Source organism: Tupaia chinensis, unplaced genomic scaffold (assembly GCF_000334495.1).
Source record: "Tupaia chinensis unplaced genomic scaffold, TupChi_1.0 Scaffold000110_1, whole genome shotgun sequence".
NCBI lineage: Eukaryota > Metazoa > Chordata > Mammalia > Scandentia > Tupaiidae > Tupaia > Tupaia belangeri.
The window spans coordinates 2373968-2386337 of NW_006159574.1; the positions used below are offsets into that span (position 1 = coordinate 2373968).

Below are 12370 nucleotides of genomic sequence, written 5' to 3' on the forward strand. Positions count from 1 at the left end.
GCACACGTATGTGCACAAAATTCCTAGCGAAGGGAAGGGAATGTGGCGTGAGGGTGATTTCTCACTTTCTATCTCTCTGGCAAGCCCATGGACCCTATGGAGGTGAAAATAAAAACCTCTTTGAAAAACAATAATAATAATAATAATAATAATAATAATAATAATAATAATAATAATAATAATAATAATAATAATAATAATAATAATAATAATAATAATAATAAGAAAAACAATAATAATAATAATAATAATAATAATAATAATAATAATAATAAAACCTAAGTAATGTGATGGCAGTCAAGACAGTGTAATGTTGGTACAGGGGTCAGCATACTGACCAACAAAACATAATCGTGGGTTCAAAGCTTCATACTTAAGGTCAGCTGATTTACAAAAAGGGTCCCAAGATAAGTTCATGTTGCTGGACCCTTACTTCACACTATACCCAAAAATTAACTCAAAGTAGATCAGAGCCCTGTAGGTAAGAGCTAAAACTTCTAAAAGAACTTATCAGGAAAAATCTTAATGACTTCGGATTATCAAAGAGTTTTTAGATATGGTACCAAAAGCATAACCCAGAAAAAAGAAATTGATAAATTAAACAGCCTCAAAATGAAAAGCTTTTGTGCTTCAAAAAGTATTGAGAAAATGAAAGATGCCCAGCCCTCTAGCCCAGCAGTTAAGGGAGTCAGATCCCATCTGACCAACCACAATTCAAATCCCAGCTCCAAGACCAGCAGTTGGCATGATGGCTACGTCACTGGTCACTGGACTCCCATGTAGTCGACCGCAGTTCAAGTCCCTGACCTGGCAGCTTAACCTCAAGCCGGGTGCGTGTGTGTGTGTGCCCAAGATCCTGAGAGGGGAATGGAGGAGAAGGGATTGCGGTGTGGCCATCCCCCCTGGGGATTATTCTGTCTCTCTATCTCTCTCTTGTCTTTCTGGTGAGCGCATGCACTCTATAGCAAAAATCTCTCCAAAAAGAAAAGAAAAGAAAAGAACAAAGAACAAATCCATGTGTCCATGCCCAAAGTCCCTACAGAAAGGGGACATGGAGTATAAGGATTGTGGAGTAACTGCACCCCATTGGAGGATGCTTCCTCTCTCTGTTTCTCTGGCCAGTGTACATGGTCTCTGGCAATAAAAATAAATAAATGAAATTAGAAGACAAGCCACAAATAGGAAGAATGTATCTTCAGTTCATATACCTGATAGTGGACTGGTGTTAACAATCTATACAAAACTTTGTTCATGTTTTTTCTATAGGGAGGATGTATTCAGAGAGAGAGAGAGACCGAGACAGAAAAAGTGAGAAACCACTTTCCCCCTACTCTCAGGCCATGCCAGGATCCCTTCTCCTCCATTCTCCTTCCAGGACTCTGGGTATGCACACTCACACACCTGGCTTGTTTCTTAAGCAGCAGGATCTGCACCTTGAACTGCATGGGATCTAGGTGCCTTATCCTTTGTTACTTGCTATTCCTTTATAAATCTCTTATAGCTCAGTATTAAGGTAGTCCAGTTTAAAAGCATGAGCAATAAAAATTTAAAATGCATTTCACTTACAAAGATACATAAATGTCCAGTAAGCAAATGAGCACGTGATATGTTTAACTCATCATTAGGAAAGTACAGATTAAATCCAAGAAACCTGCTGCTGCACACCTGCTAGAGTGGCTGTGATCATCCACATCAGTACCCAGTGTGAGTGTCTGCAGAAATTGGGACTAGCAGTTAGCATAATGGCTATGTGGCTGGACTCCCACGTAGTCGACCATAGTTTGAGACCTGGACCCGGCGGCTTAAACTCTCACGCCAGGTGCATGTGCGTGCGTGCCCAAGATCCCAAGTGTCTGCAGAAATTGCAACCCATGGGCCAGCTGCGGTGTCCAGTGGTTAAGCTCTCTGCATGGAAAGCCAGATCCCACATGGCCAACCATGGTTCAAATCCTGGCCCTGGTGGCTTGAGAAACACACCTGGCACATGTGTATACATACCCAAAATCCTGATGAGCAGGAAAAATAAGAGAAAAAAGGATTCCAGCATGACTGCACCCATTGGTGGTTGCTTTTTCTTTCTGTCTTTCTTTTTTTTTCTTTCTTTCACACATGCTCTTAGGCAGTCAAAAACTTAGTAGTCACAGCCCCTCTTCATTGGTGGGGATGCAAAGTGGAGGCTCCTCTACAAACAGTTTGCAGCTATTTAAAAAGTTGAATGTAGAGCAGCTCAGCATTCGCAAAATAACGTAGCTGTACCCCTCATCTCACACCATATACAAAACCAGCTCAAGATGAGTCAACGATGCTATTAAGAAGTAAAATCATAGAACTCATAGGAGAAGGGGGGGGCGAGTCTTGATGACCTTGGGTCTGGCCGTGGATTCTTGGATATGACACCAAAAGCACAACCAACAAAAGAAAAACAGATTAATTAAACTTCAAACTTACAGACATTTGTGCACCAAAGAAAAGCACAGTCCATAGGGTGAAAAAGCAACCTACAGAATAGGAGAAATAGTTAAAATCACATATCTGATATGGGTACCCAGAATATATGAAAAACTCTTACAACTCGATTTTATTATTATTATTTTATTTATTTATTTATTTTTAAATAAAAACTTGATTCAGACATGAGGAAAGGGAAGCCAGAAGGTGGCATAGTGGTCGAGGCACTGGATTCTCACATGGCTGACCGTGGTTTGAGTCCCAGACCCAGTGGCTTGAAAACTAACAGCAGGTGCCTGAAGCATGAGTGTCCAAAGTCCCTAGAGGAGAATGGGGAATAAGGTGATTGTGGTGGAGCCATCCCACCTGGGAGTTGATACCTCACTTTCTCTCTCTCTGATGAGCACATATGCCCTATGGCATAAACCTAAAAAGAGGGAGAAAAAATGAAGAAAAGACTTCAATAGGAATTTCTCCAAAGAAGATGCACAGCCAGCTAGTGAGTATGAAAGCATGTTCAGCATCACTGATCGTTAGGGAGTGCAAGGAAGTCAAGACCACGGGGAGACGCCACTTGGGTCCATGAGCACACAGAGGGTGGCTCTGTTCGTGCGGAGTAGACAAACAGAAAATCAATACTGGGGAGGGTATGGAGAAGTGGGGCTCGTGTTAATTGCTGGTAAGAATGAGAAGTGGTACAGCCCCTGTCGAGAATAGTTTGGCGATTCCACAGAAAGCTGCCTAGGTATGTGCCCAAAGGAGTCGAGAGTAGATTCTCAGGGAAGTACCCGTGCACCCATGTTCCTAGCAGCGTTAGTCCCTGTAGCCAGAAAGGGGAAACGGCCCCGATGTCTGTTGGGTGGATAAACAAGAGGGGGTGTATATGAGGGTTCTTTCAAATAGTTTGTGAGAAAATGGAAGTAAGCTGGATTTATTTTGGTGGGAAAAGTTGAGATCCATGGATAGGTCTTTGTAATGCCCATGTTCTGTTGAGTTGTATGAAGACCTGTTGTACATACAGAGTGGAATGGTACTAAGTTTAAAAGGAAGGCTGTCCTGATACGTGTTCAAACACGGACAAACCTCAAAAACGTCATGTTAAGTGAAGCGAGCCAGACAGAAGACATCCTAGGTGATTCAGCATACGCGAGTTACTCAGAATAAGCAAATTTATCGATAGCAGAAGTAGATGAAAGGTCACTGGGAGCTGGAGAGAGGAGAAGTGGGGAGTCGCTGCTTAATGGTGACGGAATTTTTGTTGAGGTGATGAGAAAGTTTCCACTGGAAACAGATACCAGTGGTGTTTGCGTGTCAGTGTAATTAATTACTGCCTTGGATTATGCATTTAAAACCGTTGAGATGGCGGGTTGTGTTTATAAAGAATAAATAATACAGGAAGAGTCCTGCCCAGGCCGCTCTGCCCTATTGACTGGTGTTTGTGTGACACATCTCTGGAAAACCCACTTACGGAGCAGATCAGTGTTTACAGGATGGACATGGGTGTCCATGTTAGAGATGTTAGAGAAAATGGAAATGTTCTCAGACTGTCTTGATGGTTGCCAGAGTCTAAATTTGCTAGAACTCATTTTACCATATACATATATGTGTATTTATGTGTGTGTGTGTGTGTATGGTGTATGTGTGTTCCTTTCCTGCTGTAATTAATTTCCATTGCTCTGATTTTGAACTTTGTTCTTTTTTTTTTTGGAGAGGTTTTTCTATAGGGCATGTGTGCTCACCAGAGAGACAGAGAGACAGAAAGCGAGAAATCACCCCCCAGGGGGGATGGCCACGCCGCAATCCCTTCTCCTCCATTCTACTCTTGGGATCTTGGGCACGCACGCACACACGCCCGGCGACAGTTTAAGACACCAGGTCTGGGACGCACACCGCGGTTCACTACATGGGAGTCCAGCAACATAGCCATTAAGATAACTGCTGGTCCCTGAACTCTGTTCTTTATAAAAAGGTAAATAATACCCAAGATCAGGACCAGCTGGTGGTGTGGTGGTTAAAGTGCTGGATACTCCCACATGACCAACCATTGTTCAAGTCCTGGACGTGGTTTCTTTCTCACTTTTTCTCTCTCTTTCTTTGTGTGTATGTCTCTCTCTCTGGTCAAATTAAAATAAACAAGTAAATAAATAAAATTAAATAAATAATTAAATAATAATAATAATACCCAAGATCACATTGTCCCCACTGTCAAGTCATAGGTTAGTCAGAAATTGAATCAGTCTGACTCTTCATCTGCCAAGAAGCTGCCTTAGGCTGTTTGCATTGCTCTGTCTACACTGAGAGATCTATCTTAATGATCTCAGCTATTCCAGTAAATAGGTTTAAAATATTATCATACTCACTTTGGTGCCAATTATCGTACTTATGGTATTTTATTGGTGTTACTTGTGTAGCATATGAACAATGAGCGGACAGCATGTGCAATTATTTTAGTTTCAGGAAGCACTTACCTAGATTAAGAGCTGTAAGTAGCACATTTTACATTTTAGAATAGCTGTCTAATCACGTGTTGCTTATTGGCCACGATTGTACCTGATTATCAGAAGGAGGGGATCAGATGAACTTTGACCAGGCCAGCAAGTGGTTAAGGCATTGGAGTCCCATATGGCTGACCATGGTTCAAGTCCTGGACCTGGTGACTTGCTCTCTCAGTTTCTCTTTCTCTCCCTCTGTCTCGCTCTGGTGAGCTCATGTGCCCTATAGCAAATTAAAAAATAATGATGGGCCCAGCAGACGGTGTAATGGTTACATTGCTGGACTCTCACGTAGTCAGCTGCTGTTCTAGTCTCAGATCCAGAGGCTTAACACTCAACGCCAGGCGTGCCCCCCAAGATGGCGAGAAGAGAGTGGAAAGGAAGAGGGGAGAGGGCGCCCCCCACCCCTGCTGTATCTCTCTATGCCCGGCTCCTCTGATAACCACAGGGTGCTCCCTGTCCCGGCCGTTGTCTGCTCCAACCACTGGGCTCTCTCTCCTAGCACTTTGCCCATCACCCAAGAGCGGAGGGGAGTTGGCTCTTAGGACTGCCTTCAGCCGGGACCTCTGTTGTCCTGGGCACACCCAGTGAAGTGTGCGAACCACTCTTTCACGATTGTTGCTCTAGTGCTTCTGGGAGAAATCCCACTACTTGTGAGAATCCCACTGTTTTATTTTTAATAAATGTTCCTTTTGTCATAGGGGGCTATTCTGCTGACCATCCTGTCATTAAACTCTTCTGGAGAGTTGTAGAAGGTTTCACTGATGAAGAGAAGCGCAAATTGCTCAAGTTTGTAACAAGCTGCTCCCGACCCCCTCTCTTGGGGTTTAAGGTACACAACTTTTACGCCATTTGCACTAAAAGCCCAATCATGAGTAAGAACGGCAGTGGGGTTCCAAGAAGGAGGCTTTGTTGTGGACGGTGTTCATGGTATCGGCCACCTTCCCTGTCCCCGCGGGTCCACTGTGGCTCAGCTTTTCCCGTAATGTGCTGGCCGTCATCTGCTCACCAAGACGGGGCCGTTCTGTGCTGTGCTTGCTCTGGGCTGTCCCTTGCCGCACCTGTCTGTCTGGTAGCTGTGTGTCGTGGTCACGGTCCTCTGTGAACTCCTGTGCTCCTGTGCAACTGCAGGGCCCACTGGGCCGAGGCGGGCCAGCCTGAGTGTGCTGCTGCAGGGTCCAGAGCAGGCTGCCCCGCCCTGGCTCTTCCAGGGTACCTCCTGGGCTTGCTCCCCAGCTCCTGAAAACCAGGGTGCAGCTGTGTAATGTCAGCAGTTACAATTGCTTGGGGACATTTAATAATGTTTCCTGTACTCATTGTAAATGAAGAGTGGAGGAATGACGTGGTAGTTGAGGCTCTGGACTCCCACATGGCCGACCATGGTTCAGGTCCTGGATATGGCCGTTTGCTTTCCACTTTCTCAGTCTCTCTTTTTGTGTCTCTCTCCAGTCAAATTAAAAAATAGTAAGTAAAACTTAAGAAGAAGAATGGATCAGTGTTAGTATTTGAAAGTGCACACACGCTGTGCATATTGTGTCGATGGATACCAAGTTTGGTAAGCGTTGTGTGCTGCTAGTGCTTTTGAAATCTATAGGGGAGGCGTTCCCTTCTATCTAACCTTGGGTCAGAAAGTTTTATCAAGTATTTTATATTTCTGAGTGAGCTTGCACTTGCCAGAGAGACAGAAATACAGAAAGCAAGAGATCACCCCCCGGACGGATGGCCATGCCACAATCCCTTCTCCTCCATTCTCCTTTCGGGATCTTGGGTACGCATGCACAAACACCCTATGTGAGTTTAAACCACTGGGTCCAGGACTTGAACTGTGGTCGACTATATGGGAGTCCAGTGACATAGCCATTATGCCAACTGCTGGTCCCCCAGTGAAGTTATTCTTTTAATGAACTTTTTATTTTGAAATTATTTTAAGCACATAGAAAAATTACAAGAATTGGACAGAGATCTTTGTTTTGTTTTGTTTTTGATTTTGCTATGGGGCCCATACACTCACCAAAGAGAGATAAAGAAAAAGGGAAAATAGGGGCCAGCAGGTGGTGTCATGGCTGTCACTGGACTCCTATGTAGTCGACCGTTGTTCGAGTCCTGGAGCCGTGGCTTAAACTCATGCCAGGCACGAGTGGAGGAGAAGGGATTGTGGTGTGACCACCCCTCTGGGGAGTGATTTCTTGCTTTCCATCTGTCTCACGAGCACACGCACCTATAGCAAAAATCTCCAGAAAAAAGGGAGGAGAAGGGAAGTGGCCAGCAGGTGGCATAGTGGTTAAGGAACTGGATTCTCATGTGGCTAGCTGTGGTTCGAGTCCTGGAACTGGCAGGTTGCTTCCTCCCTAGCCCTTTCTTTCTCCACCTGTCTCCCATCAACTTAGAAATAACGAGGGCCAGCAGATGGTGTGCCGGTTAAGGTGTCGGTCTCCCATGTCGTTGACCGCAGTTCAGGTCCCACACTTGGTGCCTCGAAACTCATGCTGGGCACGTTTGCGTGCGTTCCCAAAAATCTCAGGAGGAGATTGGAAGATAAGGGGTTTGCGGCCTGACCATCCCCTCTGGGGGTTGGGGGGGTGATTTATCACTTTCTGCCTCTTTTGTCTCTCCATCAAACACATGTGCCCTGTAGCAAAAAAAAAAAAAAAACTCAAAAATAAGTAAATAATAAATAAAATAATAATTCTTCAAAAATAAACACATAAGAGAAAATGAGAAAGCACCCTGAGAGTTTTTTGGGCTCACAATCACACATACCCAGCGTGTGTTTCAAGCCACTGGGTTTGAGAAGTCGGCCATGTGGGGTCAGACTTCTTACCTACTATGCCACTGGGCTGACCTGGGCAGAAAACTTTTTAAAGTTTGTTTATTTCCTCCATGAGAGAGAGTGGGGCTCCCCAGACAGGGTCTCTGCACTGCCCCCCACCCCAGCTCCGCAGCCTGGACTACATGCTCACGTGCACCGTGAGTACACAGGGAAGGCCCAGGCACCCTCCAGGGACTCCCTCCCACGCGGGTGCAGATACATCACCGTCTGGCCCCAAGAACGCAGAACCCCCTAACCTACACTGACCAGTTGATGTGCTGCGATGTCTTCCCTCCACCTACTTCTTTTCTGAATCTGTTGAGAGCGTGCGGCAGCTCCGTGTCTTCTTACTCCCTGATGTTTCAGCACCTCGTTCTGGTGACAGGGACGTCCTCTTTAGTAACCGCAGGTAACTGCCAAGAACGGGCTCCCCAGCCTGTGTTCCCTGCCCTCTGGGTGTGCTGGAGCCGTGTCTTTGCCCCATGTGGTCCCGTGAAGGGTCTGCTCCCTGTCTGGAGTCTGGCCTGGCCCACGCCACATCAGGGGTGGTGCTCCGTCCTCGCCATCCGTAGCTGCCACACGCAGTGGGCTCAGACAGCCCCCCCGGTGGTCACGTACCCTGACATTGATCCCAGTGAGGAGTGTGCACAGGCCCTGCTGGAATCACGCCTGTCTCTCGCTCGTGGATAAATGAATAAACTTTAAAAGAAAAGAAAACCTCAGGGCCCGCAGGTGGCAGCGGATTTGGCAGAAGAGCAGGGTTCACAATGGCCAGAAACTGGGACCAGTGCAGGGTCTGCCCAGCAACAGTGTCGGGCCGGGTGTCGGGGATTTCGAGGGGCGAGTGCTGGGAGGGCTGTGGCTGTGTGCACTTGGCGGTCAAGTGCCGTGTGACAGAGGCAGGACCCCGGACCGTGTGTTACACCTCCGGGTCTGCGGCAGGCTGGCTGCAGGGGCACAGGCGGCCGGGCCTCACTGCACAGCGCCAGAGCCACATGGGAGGTCCAGGCTGTGTTCTGAGTGACCAGAACCAGGGCACCCAGGCTCCTGTCTAGCCAGGAGATGGGAAGTGAAGGTGAGTTCTTGGCGTGACAGACCCTGTCAAGGAACCCGGTGTCGAGGGCACTCTTCTCTCTGTCTTAAGAAATCCTTTTTTTTTTTTAAACCGAAGAGTGCTCGTAATCACGAGAGAAAGAGGAGCAGAGAGGGGGAGGGGGGAGCACCGCCAGGGTCACGCCCAGCCCTTTTCCCGCCTTTCTCCGTCAGCGCTGGGCTTGGCACGTGTGCCTGGCGTGTGTGCCTGGCGTGTGTGCCTGGCGTTACCTTCCAGGTGTCCAGCCGTTTAACCGCTCGGCTATGGGACTGGCCCAGCTCACCTTTCCTCCTTGGAGGCTCATTATGGAGACAGTAGACGGGTGGCTGCCCGGGCTGGAGGTAGACGTGACACGTGCCGAGGACCTGGGGAGTGGAGACCGTGCACCTGCTGTAGAGCCACGAGAGCTCGTGGATCACCCTTACGTGGAAAGCCTTGCAGTACACCAGCACCACCTCGGTTAACATTGCCCTCTCTGTTGTTCTTTTCAGTTTGCACGAGGGCACATATGCTTACCACAGGGAGACGGGAGAGAAAGAAAGCGCCTTGTGGGGTGTAGCTGCGCTGCATCCCTTCTCCGTCCCTCTGTCCTGTTGGGATTTGAGGCACGTGTACATATGTCCTCAGCCTAGTTTTCACACCACAACGCCTGGGATTTGAACCACAGCAGTTGTCTGTGTGGGGACTGGTTCCTGAATCCAGGAGGCCGTAGGGCTGATCCTCAATTAAGTTATTTTTTAGAAACTGGGGGGCCAGCCTCATGGTCTAGTGGTTAACAGAGCTAGATCCCACATGGCTGATGGCCATTTGAATCCTGGGCTGGACCCTGCAGCTTAAAAATCTCGCCAGGTGCATGTGTGTGCGTGCCCAGAATCCTGAGAGGAAAACGGAGAAGGGATTGCGGCATGGCGTCCCCTCTTGGGGTGATTTCTCACTTTCCCTCTCTGTCCCTCTCCGGCAAGCTCACACCCTCTACAGCAAAAACCTAAAGGGAAAAAAGTTTTTTAAAAAAAGAAAATGTTTGTCAATTAAAAACAACAAGATGGGCCAGACCCTCCGTCGCCCACACAGTTAGAGCCCAGACCCAGCGGAGTCGACCGTTGTTCGAGTCCTGGAGCCGTGGCTTAAACTCATGCCAGGCACGAGTGGAGGAGAAGGGATTGTGGTGTGACCACCCCTCTGGGGAGTGATTTCTTGCTTTCCATCTGTCTCACGAGCAATTAAAAACAACAAGATGGGCCAGACCCTCCGTCGCCCACACAGTTAGAGCCCAGACCCAGCGGCTTGATAAACCCGGTGTGCCCCAGACCCCAAAGGTGGAGGGGGGATGGAAGAGAAGGGACTGCGCCGTGGACATTCTCCACGTTCTTCTTCCTTTCTCTCTGCCAAGTTCATTTGCCCTCTGGCCAAAAGGGGAAAAAAATCCAAACCTGGAGGTAAAAAATTGAGCATTTGGTTTTAGTAAAAAACGTCTAGAAGACTTGCTTTTAACTGGGCCTCCTGTGGGCGATAGGGGCAGAAGAGTGCCCCTGGTCTCACAGTGGTGAACCCTCCCACGGACCCGTCTCAGGGCCTCTGGTGCCCGCATGGGCCCAGCATACTCCGCGCCCGCTGGGCGTCTGAAGCACCATCACCATGTGGCGCCCAGCACCTCGGGGCACTAACTCTGCCCTGCCGTGGCGGCTGGGCAGATCCAGATTTCCTGCAGCCCTGGCTAACTGATGCTAGTGATCTCGGCAGCAGTAAAAATGAGGAGTCTTGGGGACAGCAGGTGATGTGGTTAAGGTGCTGGACACTCCCATGTGGCTGACCACAGTTTGAGTCCTGGACCTGGCGGCTTTTATTCCTCACTTTCTCTCTCTCTGCCTCTTTCTTGTCCAATTAAAATAAATAAATGAATAACTAAAATTAAATAATAAAAAAGTAGGAGTCTTTCTGAAAGGAGCAGGTTCTAGACACGCTGACAGCCAACATAGAGCCTCTGAGGGACAGTATTGATTGGGGTAGGAGCCTCTGCCCCGGGTGCCTCGGCCAGGCTCATGGGTGGGCACCTCCGCTACCTGCGTGTCACAGGGCTGGAGAGGTGAAGGACACCTGTTAGCTTTTAAATTCCACCGTGAAGTGCTAGCGAGAGCTCCGGGTCTCCATGCAGCTGTGATGAGTTACCGCACTGTGGGAGTGCTTGTGGGGCCCAGAGACTTCCTGTCCCCTCAGTGCCCTAACGTAGCTGTACGTGGGAGCTCAGGGTTTTCCATGTCAGATGCTTTGTCGCACGTTAGACATGGAACTGGGGGTGTCACCTCACCGTCGGGCTTCCCAGGTGCTCTGCGTACCCGCCAAGAAAGGCCTGCAGCCGGCCGGGCTACTCGCGAAGGACAGTGGCTGCCAACGCTCACTAACACCTGGGGGTTCGCGGGTGCCTGGGAAGACTGGAAACCTACACCTGTAGGAGGTGTTTAAGTTACCCTCCGGCCACATACTGAGTCCATGATTTTCCTCTTTCTGAATTAATGCAAATTCCCGTTTTCCTGTATTTAATTATGCAGAAAATGGTGCCCTTGACTCAGAATTCAAGGAAGAACTTTTTCTTTTTATTATTTTTTTTTATTTTTAAGACCAAGCAGGAAATTCAGTTAGCTCTATGAGAGAAACATGTAGTGGTGGTGTCCCACTGTGGGCGTCGCCGGGACTCCGGCTCAGCCTGGCCGCTGCCAGCACTCCCCAGCCTGCCTTTGGGTCGCCTTTCGTGCTCCACGTGGCTGTAGCTCACCGCGGCCTGGCTAGATGAGTGGCCCTGGGCGCTCACGGATGCCAAAGTAGATGACAGAGGTTCCGCCGCTTCTCCTCTGACTCCTGTCCTCAGAATGTGAGCCCCCATGGCAGCTTGTAAATGAGAGGAGAGGCGCGCTCTGGCCCTCTGGCCCGACCTGCTGGGGCTGGGCCTTCACCTGCCCCGCCGTGGTGCAGAGGACGCCAGAGGCTGAGGAGCAGCAGCGAGCAGCGCCTACGACTGAGTGGCTCCCGGGCTGTGCCGTGCCCAGCGCGCCTTGTGGAGCGGGCAGCCCCGCAGGTGCCAGCCTGCTGTGCGCTGGCTCAGGCTGTCCGAGGTGCCCTCCGCCTGGGGACATGGCTGCAGGCTTGCTCTCTCCCATCATGGTGTGAGGAAGTGACTGCTGCTTAACTGTGCGGGTTAGGGTTTTTTCTTGTCACGAGTTTAGGCTTTCATTACAGAAATTTGGGATTCGTAGGTAAGTATAAGAAAGAAAAAAATGACTCCCTCTCTCATTCCTGCCATTACTGTGTTACTTTTCCCCCTGTTATAAGTGTGTGTCTGTCTGCATATAAAGGTGAGCCTCAGTGTAGGTACATGTTATTCTCTAGTATAATTTTAGCCATGTCATGTTCAGTTTTATAGATCACTACCTGTATTAAACTGACATCTGGATCATTTTTCCTAATGTTAAATATTCTTTGAAGTATTTTTGGAGGGACCAGCAGATGGCATAATGGCTACAATATAGGGATTGC

General features: G+C 48.5%; 1 protein-coding gene across 1 annotated transcript in view; it reads left to right on the forward strand.

The window, feature by feature from the left end:
- UBE3C (ubiquitin protein ligase E3C) overlaps positions 1-12370 on the forward strand; it is a 112835-nt gene that overhangs the window by 97593 nt on the left and 2872 nt on the right. The window contains exon 22 of the mRNA XM_006143828.2: positions 5642-5772. Coding sequence (XP_006143890.1) covers positions 5642-5772 — 131 coding nt within the window. The remainder of the gene's footprint in view (positions 1-5641; positions 5773-12370) is intronic.